Source organism: Nerophis lumbriciformis, linkage group LG02, assembly GCF_033978685.3.
Source record: "Nerophis lumbriciformis linkage group LG02, RoL_Nlum_v2.1, whole genome shotgun sequence".
Lineage (NCBI taxonomy): Eukaryota > Metazoa > Chordata > Actinopteri > Syngnathiformes > Syngnathidae > Nerophis > Nerophis lumbriciformis.
The window spans coordinates 24378190-24393711 of record NC_084549.2 but is presented as its reverse complement, the minus strand read 5'-3'; the positions used below and the strand labels follow the sequence as shown (position 1 = coordinate 24393711).

The window sequence follows — 15522 nt, the reverse complement described above, 5'->3', positions numbered from 1 at the left end:
CTTGTCACAGTCCTGTAAAGGAAGTGTGTAAACACAGTCAAGCTACATTGTCAGAAGGCACTAAAGCATCCCATGGGGACGTGTGCCATCACCGGGCGTGGAGCACGGCGGATCGTAACGCACACATTTTAGGACTATGTTTGGAACATTATTCATAGCCAAAAGGGTTAGGTGAAGTGTGTGCGTGTGTGCGTGTGTTTGTGTGTGAATGCTGTAGAGCATAACAGAGAAGATGGATCTCGTACAAGATGGGAACATGGAGATAAAGATGTCTGCAAAGGGCACAAGGGAGGGACGCACAATGACAGATAAGAGCATGCACATGAGGAAGCACAATAGCAACATCTGCAGAGTTATGCACAGGATAATGTAAAGTAATATAATGTAATGTATCGCTGACTAACCATGATGAGGTTTCACCCCTGCAGCCAACTTCATAGGCTCTCAAACGTTTGTCTTGCAGTTATCAAAGTAGAGGGTAAAAAAGGCCTGCAAGACAGCTCTCATACTTCCTGCATCAGCAGCCAGGCGCAACTTGGCATCATACCTCCTAACCCCACTCACACATCCCCAAAATGTGTTAAACCGGGGATTACCACAATCCAGTTAGGACGATACGGCCAAATCTCTCTGTGTGATTGGATTCTCTGTAGGGAGAGAGAGCTACGGAGAAGTGTTGCTGTTAGTGTGTGTGCATGCTCCTATATTCTTTATGTGTGTGTGTGTGTGTGGTAATAGTATCCGTGCCGTGGCAGGAAGTAGGATCTACAATGGAGCAATGGCCATGTATCATCTCTGTATCCCACAGCACTCTTAGCCCAGAAGCTCTCACGTAAAAGCAGTGTTGCTTTACGTCTCTGATGTATTGAGGTTACAAGATGCTGTCTGGGTGTCAAAAGTCTATTCACAGACTTCCTTCCTGCAGAAAGAGCCAGCTCGGATAAATAGAGCAGGGATCATTATCAACTATTGTCACAAATGCAGCTCTAAGTGTTGCTCATAGAAGACCCGGCTGCAGATAATGACATCAGGCCCTTTTCACTGATGTGCTGGAGTGTTCATGCTGTAGAACATCTGAAACGTAGCTAATTGTGCCATATGTTTTAGGGGTCGGTCAGTCACTCCCACTAGATATAAAGGTTTTTTTCCTGGAAAATAACTACCGTAATTTTCGGAGTATAAGTTGCACCTGCCGAAAATGCATAATAAAGAAGGGAAGAAAACATATATAAGTCGCATTTTTTGGGGAAATTTATTTGATAAAACCCAACACCAAGAATAGACATTTGAAAGGCAATTTAAAATAAATAAAGAATAGTGAACAACAGGCTGAATAAGTGTACGTTATATGAGGCACAAATAACCAACTGAGAACGTGCCTGGTATGTTAACGTAACATATTATGGTAAGAGTCATTCAAATAACTATAACATATAGAACATGCTATACGTTTACCAAACAATCTGTCACTCCTAATCGCTAAATCCCATGAAATCTTATACGTCTAGTCTCTTACGTGAATGAGCTAAATACAAACCCCGTTTCCATATGAGTTGGGAAATTGTGTTAGATGTAAATATAAACGGAGTACAATGATTTACAAATAAATTTCAACCCATATTCAGTTGAATATGCTACAAAGACAACATATTTGATGTTCAAACTGATACTTTTTTTTTTGTGCAAATAATCATTAACTTTAGAATTTGATGCCAGCAACACGTGACAAAGAAGTTGGGAAAGGTGGCAATAAATACTGATAAAGTTGAGGAATGCTCATCAAACAACTTATTTGGAACATCCCACAGGTGAACAGGCAAATTGGGAACAGGTGGGTGCCATGATTGGGTATAAAAGTAGATTCCATGAAATGCTCAGTCATTCACAAACAAGGATGGGGCGAGGGTCACCACTTTGTCAACAAATGCGTGAGCAAATTGTTGAACAGTTTAAGAAAAACCTTTCTCAACCAGCTATTGCAAGGAATTTAGGGATTCACCATCTACGGTCCGTAATATCATCAAAGGGTTCAGAGAATCTGGAGAAATCACTGCATGTAAGCAGCTAAGCCCGTGATCTTTGATCCCTCAAGCTGTACTGCATCAACAAGCGACATCAGTGTGTAAAGGATATCACCACATGGGCTCAGGAACACTTCAGAAACCCATTGTCAGTAAATACAGTTGGTCGCTACATCTGTAAGTGCAAGTTAAAACTCTCCTATGCAAGGCGAAAACCGTTTATCAACAACACCCAGAAACGCCGTCGGCTTCGCTGGGCCTGAGCTCATCTAAGATGGACTGATACAAAGTGGAAAAGTGTTCTGTGGTCTGACGAGTCCACATTTCAAACTGTTTTTGGAAACTGTGGACGTCGTGTCCTCCGGACCAAAGAGGAAAAGAACCATCCGGATTGTTATAGGCGCAAAGTTGAAAAGCCAGCATCTGTGATGGTATGGGGGTGTATTAGTGCCCAAGACATGGGTAACTTACGCATCTGTGAAGGCGCCATTAATGCTGAAAGGTACATACAGGTTTTGGAGCAACATATGTTGCCATCCAAGCAACGTTACCATGGACGCCCCTGCTTATTTCAGCAAGACAATGCCGAGCCACGTGTTACATTAACATGGCTTCAAAGTAATAGAGCGCGGGTACTAGACTGGCCTGCCTGTAGTCCAGACCTGTCTCCCATTGAAAATGTGTGGCGCATTATGAAGCCTAAAAGACCACAACGGAGACCCCCGGACTGTTGAACAATTTAAGCTGTACATCAAGCAAGAATGGGAAATAATTCCACCTGAGAAGCTTAAAAAATGTGTCTCCTCAGTTCCCAAACGTTTACTGAGTGTTGTTAAAAGGAAAGGCCATGTAACACAGTGGTGAATATGCCCTTTCACAACTACTTTGGCACGTGTTGCAGCCATGAAATTCTAAGTTAATTATTATTTGCAAAAAAAAAATAAAGTTTATGAGTTTGAACATCAAATATCTTGTCTTTGTAGTGCATTCAATTGAATATGGGTTGAAAAGGATTTGCAAATCATTGTATTCCGTTTTTATTTACATCTAACACAATTTCCCAACTCATATGGAAACGGGGTTTGTAATATTATTTGATATTTTACAGTAATGTGTTAGTAATTTCACACATAAATCGCTCCTGAGTATAAGTCGCACCCCCGGCCAAACTATGAAAAAAACTGTGACTTATAGTCCGAAAAATACGGTTAAATTCGAATCAAATACACAACATTAATATGAATTGAAAAATCAGATGGTCTACTTAAACATGTCTGCTGTAGAAATAGCAGTCGGGTCCTTTAAATAGCGCTGGGTCAAAAAAAAAAAAACATTCAGAACTGTGGCTGTAGGCAAAATTCCTAACCATTTTATGAAATCCTCAAAATTGCAGTATCTGCGTTTCATTTATCATGGTAGCATCGAGAAGCGCTATTTACTTTAGCATGAGCTTTAAAATGTTGGCTGAGCTATTCAGCTAATGTTTTGTTTACAATCAATTGGTCAACGGTGTCAATGCTGGCTGAGCAGTTTGCTCCTTATCAGTATCACAACATTGGTTCTGTTGCTGCTGTGTTGTGCAATACACTTGTTAAAGGTGAACATTATCACCAGACCTATGTAAGCGTCAATATATACCTTGGTGTTGCAGAAAAAAGACCATATATTTTTTTAACCGATTTCCGAACTCTAAATGGGTGAATTTTGGCGAATTAAACGCCTTTCTATTATTCGCTCTCGGAGCGATGACGTCACAACGTGACGTCACATTGGGAAGCAATCCGCCATTTTCTCAAACACATTACAAACACCGAGTAAAATCAGCTCTGTTATTTTCCGTTTTTTCGACTGTTTTCCGTAACTTGGAGACATCATGCCTCGTCGGTGTGTTGTCGGAGGGTGTAACAACACGAACAGGGATGGATTCAAGTTGCACCAGTGGCCCAAAGATGCGAAAGTGGCAAGACATTGGACGTTTGTTCAGCACACTTTACCGACGAAAGCTATGCTACGATAGAGATGGCATAGAAGAATATCGACCCTAGCTTCCCTGGCCTGCTGACATCAACTCCAAAACTGGACAGATCAGCTTTCAGGAAAAGAGAGCGGATGAGGGTATGTCTACAGAAAATATTAATTGATGAAAACTGGGCTGTCTGCACTCTCAAAGTGCATGTTGTTGCCAAATGTATTTCATATGCTGTAAACCTACTTCATAGTTGTTAGTTTCCTTTAATGCCAAACAAACACATACCAATCGTTGGTTAGAAGGCGATCGCCGAATTCGTCCTTGCTTTCTCCCGTGTCGCTGGCTGTTGTGTCGTTTTTGTCGGTTTCGCTTGCATACGGTTCAAACCGATATGGCTCAATAGCTTCAGTTTCTTCTTCAATTTCGTTTTCGCTACCTGCCTCCACACTACAACCATCCGTTTCAATACATGCGTAATCTGTTGAATCGCTTAAGCCGCTGAAATCCGAGTCTCAATCCGAGCTAATGTCGCTATTCCTTGATGTTCTATCCGCCATGTTTGTTTGTATTGGCATCGCTGTGTGACGTCACAGGAAAATGGACGGGTGTATATAACGATGGTTAAAATCAGGCACTTTAAAGCTTTTTTTAGGGATATTGCGTGATGGGTAAAATTTTGAAAAACACTTTGAAAAATAAAATAAGCCACTGGGAACTGATTTTTAATGGTTTTAACCCGTCTGAAATTGTGATAATGTTCCCCTTTAATGGATAACTATGGGCCTGATCTACTAAGAACTTAAATAACAAGCGCCAAATAGTGTGTAAAAACTATAAAATTGCAAGTATGACGATCTACTATCGAGGGAAGGCGTGGCGCGGTTGGGAGAGTGACCGTGCCAGCAACCTGAGGGTTATCATATCATCCGCTTTTTGCGGATGATATGATCATGCTGGCTTCATCTGGCCAGGATCTTAAGCTCTCACTGGATTGGTTCGCAGCTAAGTGTGAAGCGACTGGAATGGAAATCAGCACTTCCTAGTCCGAGTCCATGGTTCTCGCCCAGAAAAGGTTGGAGTGCCATTTCCAGGTTGGGGAGGAGATCCTGGCCCAAGTGGAGCAGTTCAAGTACCTCGGGATCTTGTTCACGAAGCAAGGCAAGAGTCAATCGTGACATCGACAGGTGGATCGGTGCGGTGTCTGCATTAATGCGGACTCTGTAGCGATCCGTTGTGGTGAAGAAGGAGCAGAGACGTAAGGCAAAGCTCACAATTTACAGGTTTATCTACATTTCTATCCTGACCTATGGTCATAAGCTTTGGGTTTTGACCGAAATGACAAGCTTACGGCCAAAATGAGTTTACTACGTCCGATGGCTTGGCTCTCCCTTAGAGATAGGGTGAGAAGCTCTGTCATTCGAGAGGAGCTTAGAGTAAAGTTGCTGCTCCTCCTCATCAAGAGTAGCCAGATGAGGTGGTTCAGGCATCCGGTCAGGTCTCTGGAGAGGTATTTAGGGCCAGTTCGAACACGGGGAAGACCCAGGACACGGTGGAGAGACTATGTCCCCCAGCTGGCCTGGGAATGCCTCGGGATCTCCCGAGAAGAGCTGTATGAAGTTGCTGGGGAGAGGGAAGTCTGGGCTTCTCTGCTTAGGCTGCCGCCCCCGCGTCCCGACTTTGGATAAGCGGAAAAAGATGGATGGATGAATAAATGTATATATATACTGTATATAGTGAATTATACAGTTGTTTACAAAAACTGCAAATGATTAAACCGTCTGAACTCCAAAAGCTGCAAAGCCTCCATTTGAGGTGCAATGTACTTAGTAGTTCATCAAACAATAATGATTTGCCTTTTGAGCTTTATGTGAGCCTCATGATTGAAAATGTGAGACGTTAGAGGAATAGTTGGCACTAAAAAGTGGCATGCAAAGATAAAACATAACTGGTGAATTTGAAACGTTTTGACTGAAACTTTGAGTCGCAATTCTAACCGTTTTGCAAGTCTTCTCACTTGGGATGTTAAAGAGACCTTTTTGTTCTTTTTACACTCAGGCCTGAAAGCACTGACGCTATGACTCTGATGGAAACAAGATAAATTATTCTTAAATGTCATTAGCGCACAGCACTGTGCAGCAACTGTCTTGGTCCTGGGAGAGACCACCTCCTGTTTCCATGGAAACGTAGACAGGGTCGACAGAACAGTGACTAGAAAAAGCACAACTAGACGTTCTGCTGGGTGAGTGCACGGACAAGACACATAATGAGCACTATCTAAAATAGGAAATGTATTTTCTTTGACCCACCAAAATAAAAATATCAGCGCTATGCAGTGCAAAAAACTAATATCTCAGTGTAATACACCTGAATTTAAACCCCAAACTCGCCACTATTGTTGATATCTAGTTCTATTCCTTCAAACCCCAGTGTTGCTCCAGGGCGTAATGAAACCCAAATTCAAACTCTTGGGCTCCAGAGTGGAAAACGGTCAAGGAGTACATCCAATTTACAGCATGACATTGCAAGGGCTTGGCTCCAAGCACATACTAACAAATTGCTGCTTAGATAACCAAATCAAAAAAGGGACCCGAGAAGCAAATCTGAGTTTAGGGGACATGTCGGGAGAGGGGTCAAAAAATATATTGTGGCAGACATGACTGGAAGGCTGACGTATGGCATATATTACAGGCAGCATTTCGACTAAGAAGACCAAGTGCCTGCTGCTGAATGAACATCTCCTGAGGTTCACGGCGAGTGCTAACCAAAGGAGCCATTGAAACTGCAGAGAGAGACTGGAATCGCAAACAGTTACCGTATATTGCGTACATTCTTTTTTCAGTTTAACAACATATATCAGGGGGACGGCGTGGCGTGATTGGGAGAGTGACCGTGCTAGCAACCTGAGGGTTCCTGGTTCGATCCCCAGCTTCTACCAAACTAGTCACGTCCGTTGTGTCCTTGAGCAAGACACTTCACCCTTGCTCCTGATGGGTTGTGATTAGTGTGTGAATGTGAATGTGTGTGTGAATGGGAGAATGTGGAAATAGTGTCAAAGCGCTTTGAGTACCTTGAAGGTAGAAAAACACTATAAAAGTATAAACCATTTTACATTTTTTTTTACATCAGACATTTTTGCATAATTAGGATAGCTTTTGTCTTTTGGGAAATGATTGTGGATTTTTTTAGTGACGGTTACTCGGGTGTTGCAAGCCCACACATTGTCTACAAAGTTTGGATTAAACCTAAATTATAATTACCGTATTTTTCGTACTATAAGTCGCAGTTTTTTTCATAGTTTGGCCGGACTCCAGTGCGACTTATATATGTTTTTTTCTTTTTTTCTTATGCATTTTCGGCAGGTGCGACTTATACTCCGAAAATTACGGTATGTTGTTTATATTGTTTAAATTCAAGAATTCAAGGAACATTGTTGTCACACATGAGACACATGAGATGGCACAAAACAATGCCTTTTAAATTGATGTATACAATATGTATGATTATTTTATTTGGGGAAAACACATCAATACTTGAATTTTAATCTTCTTATTATGGTTACAATGGGATAATGCAGGCAAAAATCGGTCTTTTAACTTAAGGGTTTGAATTGTCTTTATTGTGTGATTTGGTGATTCTCAAATTGTGATACACTTACCAATAGTGATACTGTAAAAATGTACTGTATATGGAGTATCGTTGATGATGTTTGTGCATTGTGCGTAAGGTTCTAGCGGCCAAAAATGTTTTAATATATTTGTTAAATAAAACCCCTGCCTTGTTTTAAGGAATACTTAGGCCTACTACGCTACTGTGTTTTAATGTTGGTCATTATGGTGGTACTCGGTGAAAAAAGTTTGAGAACCACCGGGTTAACAGATCCAGGGTCGGCCCTTCTTAAATGCAGTGGGGCTGCACCGATTAGTTGACAATATTAATTATACAAATCCATCGACATTTTTTAAAAATTATTATTATCGACGAGTCACTTCATACAATTTCAATTGATAGACTGCCAGGAATGTTTATGTTTGCATTCATATTCATTTTGGTAAATAATTGCAGCAAAATAATCTTAACAGTACGGCATACAAAAATATTTATTGCACTGAATGTCATGTTTACAAGAAATCTTGCACTTGAAGTATATTGGTTTATTTTTCACTGTGGTTTTGTACAGTACTTTGTGGAACGTTTAATTTCTTATACTTGGTTAATTAGTTAAAATTAAATTGCAGACATGTCAAATTTAAACGTGTACAGCAGATCATAGCTGACTAATCGGAAAAAAAAATCACTGATTGGTTGACTACTAAAATAATGGTTGGATGCAGCCCTAAAACGCAGATCACATGCTGTGCATAGGGCCTTTTTTGTACGAATAAGCGCATGTAAAAAATGCCAATTAATGAATGACTGGCCTCTTCATATGACATTTTTCCCGCAAACTTATTTCGAACTCCTTCCTTATCCATCACTGATAAAAATATAATTGCAAATGTCCCCTGACAGTCTCATTATCTCTAGTGGCGTGCATTGTTAATGTTGGGCTAATAAATGGTCGTACTGGAATCAAATCCTGGCTGGAGTTGAGTCAGGAAGATACGCAAATATGTGTTGTTTTAATTATGTTGAATTAGTTAATTTGCACTAAAAAATATATATTATTTAACAATTTGTATCCCATTATTTTTTCATCACAAAACATGCATCAAATTGAATTCAAGTTTGCTTAAAAAGTATAAAAATGGTTTGACATATATACAAAAAAAAAAAAAAAAATATATATATATATATATATATACATATATATATAAAAAATGGTAAGTGGGGGCCTCAAAATAAAATTCTATAAAAATGGTTTGACATATATCCAAAACAAAAAAAACAAAAACAAAAACAAAAACAAAAACAAAAAAAAAACAAAAATAAATATATATATATATATATATATATATATATATATATATATATATATATATATATATATATATATATATATATATATATATATATATATATATATAAACAATGGTAAGTGGGGGGCCTCAAAATAAAATTCTGCTCAGGGCCTCAAATGGATCCATTTCATGTTCAATTGTGTCATGATGCATTTTGTGCAATTTTGGCATTTCAATGTACGTTTTCAAAATCAAGACAGAAGAATATGTAAAGACAAACGATGTGCCTAAATATTTTTTACTACTCAGTGGCCTCGTGCTTAGAGTGTCCGCCCTGAGATCGGTAGGTCGTGAGTTCCAACCCCGGCCGAGTCATACCAAAGACTGTAAAAATGGGACCCATTACCTCCCTGCTTGGCACTCAGCATCACGGGTTGGAATTGGGGGTTAAATCACCAAAATGATTCCCGAGCGTGGCCACCGCTGCTGCTCACTGCTCCCCTCACCTCCCAGGGTGTGGAACAAGGGGATGGGTCAAATGCACAGATTAGTTTCACCACACCGAGTGTGTGTGTGACTATCAGTGGTACTTTAACTTGAACTTTTAAAGGGTTAATTAATAAAATTTAACTTTGTTCCCCCAATGGATGATTGGTGGGTTTTTTTTGAAAGAAGCATTTGACTTACCAGATCTGCCATCCCGCTGGAAGTCAACATGGTACCACTCGCCATCATTGACTTTTTTATTCACTGCCTTGGTCTTTGTGGTCCCTGATCCCATGTCCAGCAACAGATACAGGTGTCCATCCAGCATCTCTATGGCAAAGAAGTCCACCTTGAGGGTCTGGGGACTTTTGGAATCCTTCGGCTGCTGCTTTGGCTTGCCATGGCTAAAGAGGAGGAGTCCATTCGGCTCGGTGGTGCGAAAGTCAAAGGAGATGGAGCCTGTTTTCTTAGCGTTCCACTTGTTGAGGATGATGAAAGACTCCGGCGTCTCAAAGGTGATGGGGTCCAGGGTGGCCACATTCTCACACTTGAAGGCCACAGTGCCATGGACCTTCATCTTGGGATCACCCTGTTTGGCCAGCCGTGATAGCTCAAGTCTTACATCATTGTTTTTGTACACAACCTGAGGAGGAAAAGATCAGTCAACTTTGAATCACAAATATTGAAATTCAATGATTTGGTGCATTTGCAAACAGCTAAAATGATGTACAAAGCAAACTATTACCTGCTACCCAAGAATGTACAACAATTATTCTCAACAAAAGAAGAGAAATATAACCTTAGAGGAAAATATAATTTAAAACATTTGTATGCTCGCACAACACTTAAAACCTTTAGCATATCAGTATGTGGAATTAAATTATGGAATGGATTAACCAAAGAAATCAAACAAAGCAGCAATATGATTCAGTTTAAGAGACTGTTCAAACTACAAGTGTTCACAAAGTACACAGAACAAGAATTATGATGAACACCATGAACCCTTTTTTTTGTTTGTTTGTTTTTTTGTTTTTTTTTGTTTTTTGTTTTTATTGAGACAAAGATCATTTATGTATTTAATATGTGTTTATTTACTATGGCATATTATTTGTTTATTATTTATGTGTTCGCTGTTATGTTACAGAGAACAAGGAAATTGGATAACATTGCTATGGTATGAAGAGGGGTAGGAATAAATAAGCTCTGCTTCTTCCTACTCCTTTTCGGACATGCTGTAATAAAACAACTGGAATATGCGATGAATTACATTGTATCGTATGCATGTTCGAAATAAACTGAAACTGAACTGAACTGCACTTTGAAATTCAATTATATATTTTTTTATGGTACTAGTTTAGTTAGTAATGAGTTATTTTCAAAGTGTCTGTGTATATAACTGTCAAGACTTGGACTATGGGTTGTTTGTTTTCCCGAGATGCAAGTAAAGTTGGAGCGGGCAAGGCGTGAAGGTAAGGACATCTTTTATTTTAAACACTAACTACAAAATACAAACAAAAGGGTACAAACAAAAGGGTACAAACAAAAGGGTACAAACAAAAGGCGCGCACAAAGATGGAGAACAAACTTGACTAATGAAACCAAAACTAGCACTTGGGCAAAAAACTATGAACAATAAACAAAAACTTACTTGGAACGCAGGGAACTATGGCATAGTTTTCAAAGGTAGCATGGAGGTACAGAAGTAGCATGGCATGAAGTGAGCAGAGGTAATGTCGCCAGGCTGACTTCCTGGCAACAATGGGCTTAAATAATATAGACATGATTGACAACAGGTGCGCGAGTGCAAAACGTGAAACAGGTGAAACTAATGGTGCATAGTTACTGTGTTAATGTAAAAAGTGGATACAGTCTGTAATAGCGCTTCATGGAGAACTATGGTGACAAAACAAATAAGAGTGCACAAAGAGTCCAAAAACAAAACCGAACACAACTAAAACAAAACATGATCACACAAACATGACAATGACATTCATCACATCGTCACACTTGCACAGTTCGACTTAAATGAAATACATTTATATATAAGCATCCACGATTAATCTTTGTTCACTTTCTTTGTTTATCACGTACCAGCTTACCATTGTTCTACTAGTAATAGAAAGGGTGAAAGTGGTTTAAACAATTTACTTCTGCCATTGACTTTGTTGCACTTTAATTGGGAAATAAATGAGACCAGTGTACCATTAAGGTAATTAGCGCAGTGGACCAGAATGCCTGTGGGAATTTATTTATTTTTGTTTCACTCTTATTTGTGCTTCGCTTTCCAAAGGATGGATCTGATGTGGCCCACTCAGCCCTAGTAAGGAGTCTGCACCACTCTTTGCATTTAGTGAATTAATCTCAAGTTTTGGCTTCAAGGGATGGCAGAGTAAACTAGTACTTTGTTTTTACCCAGATTTGCAACATAAAACATCACCTTGCTAAGTCCAACCTATGATGTCAAGTAAATATTACCACTGTTGTTTAATTGATTGATATGCTTATACAAACCCTGTTTCCATATGAGTTGGAAAATTGTGTTAGATGTAAATATAAACGGAATACAATGATTTGCAAATCATTTTCAACCCATATTCAATTGAATGCACTACAAAGACAAGATATCTGATGTTCAAACTCATAAACTTTATTTTTTTTTTTGCAAATAATAATTAACTTAGAATTTCATGGCTGCAACACGTGCCAAAGTAGTTGGGAAAGGGCATGTTCACCACTGTGTTACATGGCCTTTCCTTTTAACAACACTCAGTAAACGTTTGGGAACTGAGGAGACACATTTTTTAAGCTTCTCATGTGGAATTATTTCCCATTCTTGCTTGATGTACAGCTTAAGTTGTTCAACAGTCCGGGGGTCTTCGTTGTGGTGTTTTAGGCTTCATAATGCACCACACATTTTCAATGGGAGACAGGTCTGGCTACAGGCAGGCCAGTCTAGTACCCACTCTCTTTTACTATGAAGCCACGTTGATGAAACACGTGGCTTGGCATTGTCTTGCTGAAATAAGCAGGGGCGTCCATGGAAACGTTGCTTGGATGGCAACATATGTTGCTCCAAAACCTGTATGTACCTTTCAGCATTAATGGCGCCTTCACAGATGTGTAAGTTACCCATGTCTTGGGCACTAATACACCCCCATACCATCACAGATGCTGGCTTTTCAACTTTGCGCCTATAACAATCCGGATGGTTCTTTTCCTCTTTGGCCCGGAGGACACGACGTCCACAGTTTCCAAAATCAATTTGAAATGTGGACTCGTCAGACCACAGAACACTTTTCCACTTTGTATCAGTCCATCTTAGATGAGCTCAGGCCCAGCGAAGCCAAAGGCGTTTCTGGGTGTTGATGATAAACGGTTTTCGCCTTGCATAGGAGAGTTTTAACTTGCACTTACAGATGCCCATGTGGTGATATCTTTTACACACTGATGTCGCTTGTTGATGCAGTACAGCCTGAGGGATCGAAGGTCACAGGCTTAGCTGCTTACGTGCAGTGATTTCCCCAGATTATCTGAACCCTTTGATGATATTACGGACCGTAGATGGTGAAATCCCTAAATTCCTTGCAATAGCTGGTTGAGAAAGGTTTTTCTTAAACTGTTCAACAATTTGCTCACGCATTTGTTGACAAAGTGGTGACCCTCGCCCCATCCTTGTTTGTGAATGACTGAGCATTTCATGGTGGCTGCTTTTATACCCAATCATGGCACCCACCTGTTCCCAATGTGCCTGTTCATCTGTGGGATGTTCCAAATAAGTTGTTTGATGAGCATTCCTCAACTTTATCAGTATTTATTGCCACCTTTCCCAACTTCTTTGTCATGTGTTGCTGGCATCAAATTCTAAAGTTAATAATTATTTGCAAAAAAAAAAAAAATGTTTATCAGTTTGAACATCAAATATGTTGTCTTTGTAGCATATTTAACTGAATATGGGTTGAAAAAGATTTGCAAATCATTGTATTCCGTTTATATTTACATCTAACACAATTTCCCAACTCATAGGGAAACAGGGTTTGTATTTCTTTGTCTTTTATGCTAAAGAGATGTGCTTGTCCACAAATGTCCCCAATATAGTGTGTGGCTCCATGAAGCGCTATTACAGACTGCATCCACTTATTACATTAACACAGTAACTATGCACTTCTCCCATGTACCTCACTTTTCGTACCATAGGGCACACCGGAATATGAGGTGCACTGCCAATAAGCGGGTCTATTCAGGTCTTGTTTCATACAAAGGACGCACCAGACCACAAGGCGCAATAAAGGGTTCATATTACAGGGATTGCCAAGATACCTGTGGCGGTGGTGGCGTGGTTGTGGCCGTTGTAAGGGGTGTGGTCAATATGACGCAATCCTATTATTTGCGATTATGCGTATATTTTCTTTAGCACGGCAAAATAAATGTATACATACATTTAAAACAAATCTGTTTAGTTATAGTTACAATTTTATACCATACAATTTTAGTATCTATTTCTGGTGTTATTGCGGACTGTACTCTTTACTTCCGTCACTCCATGTCCGCCACAAAAAGCGAGCTACAGACAACATGACATCACACTAGCTTTGAGATGCACGGAGTCTTTCTCTCCTCAAAAGCCGCCGCTGTCCTCTTACATTCTGAAGATTTCTGTCTGCGGGTTTATCTCAGATACATTAAAGTACGTCCACAGCACGGGCATGCTGCCTGCGCTCGAGACGACATTCCGTTTCGACGGTTCCGGTGATCAAAGTACGTCTTTTTCCGGTGGCCAAATTTTCGGTGCATCACTAGTCAATAGTGCGCAAATAATAAACTATTTATGTATCCATTCATATTGTAGCTACCCGCTGGTGTTAATGTGTTTGTTATTGTGTTATGATAGTCATTTTTCCCATGATCTGTGAACACACCGTGTCGGCATGAAATGAAGAAGTGTTGTTGTCCGTCTAGGAGTGCAACACTGAGCCATGTGTGCACGGAGGAAAAACTTGTTGAAATCGAACGCGTTGTTAGCATCCATCCATCCATCCATCTTTTTCCGCTTATCCGAGGTCGGGTCGCGGGGGCAGCAGCCTAAGCAGGGAAGCCCAGACTTCCCTCTCCCCAGCTACTTTGTCCAGCTCCTCCCGGGGGATCCCGAGGCGTTCCCAGGCCAGCCGGGAGACATAGTCTTCCCAACTTGTCCTGGGTCTTCCCTGTGGCCTCCTACCGGTCGAACGTGCCCTAAACACCTCCCTAGGGAGGCGCTCGGGTGGCATCCTGACCAGATGCCTGAACCACCTCATCTGGCTCCTCTCCATGTGGAGGAGCAGCGGCTTTACTTTGAGCTCCCCCCGGATGACAGAGCTTCTCACCCTATCTCTAAGGAAGAGCCCCGCCACCCGGCGGAGGAAACTCATTCCGGCCGCTTGTACCCGGGATCGTGTCCTTTCGGTCATAACCCAAAGCTCATGACCATAGGTGAGAATGGGAACGTAGATCGACCGGTAAATTGAGAGCTTTGCCTTCCGGCTCAGCTCCTTCTTCACCACAACGGATCGATACAGCGTCCGCATTACTGAAGACGCCGCACCGATCCGCCTGTCGATCTCACGATCCACTCTTCCCTCACTCGTGAACAAGACTCCAAGGTACTTGAGCTCCTCCACTTGGGGCAAGATCTCCTCCCCAACCCGGAGATGGCACTCCACCCTTTTCCGGGCGAGAACCATGGACTCGGACTTGGAGGTGCTGATTCTCATCCCAGTCGCTTCACATTCAGCTGCTAACCGTTGTTAGCATAAGATTGGAAAAAAGTTGAAAAGATCGTCGGAATTTGTGTGACTTCTTTTGAAAGCTACAATACAATACACTACTTTATTTTGTTTTGACGTAAAAACTCTCATTTTGAAGGTATTGCTGTGGCGAATCACCACAATCAAATACATTAAGGGGAAACCATGTATTATTTATATTTTTTCTACATTTAAAACACTTCCTTGTGGTCTGCATAATATGCAATAGTGGTTCTTTGGTCAAAATGTTACATAGATTACATTTTAAAGACCATCTTCAAGCCATTTTCTGACGATCTCTTCAGGATGCGCCGTTTGGTGGGCTGTCTTATTTTACGTGGCTCCACTTCGGCAGCGTCTTTTGTTGC

The 15522-nt window shown here is 40.7% G+C and overlaps 1 protein-coding gene across 19 annotated transcripts in view; it reads right to left on the bottom strand.

Moving 5' to 3' along the window:
* The window catches only part of LOC133605783 (neurexin-1a-like), a 670433-nt gene that overhangs the window by 382933 nt on the left and 271978 nt on the right, over positions 1–15522 (bottom strand). For all 19 annotated transcript variants that reach the window (XM_061959083.1, XM_061959095.1, XM_061959164.1 and 16 more), the window contains one exon: positions 9576–10017. In XM_061959083.1, coding sequence (XP_061815067.1) covers positions 9576–10017 — 442 coding nt within the window. The remainder of the gene's footprint in view (positions 1–9575; positions 10018–15522) is intronic.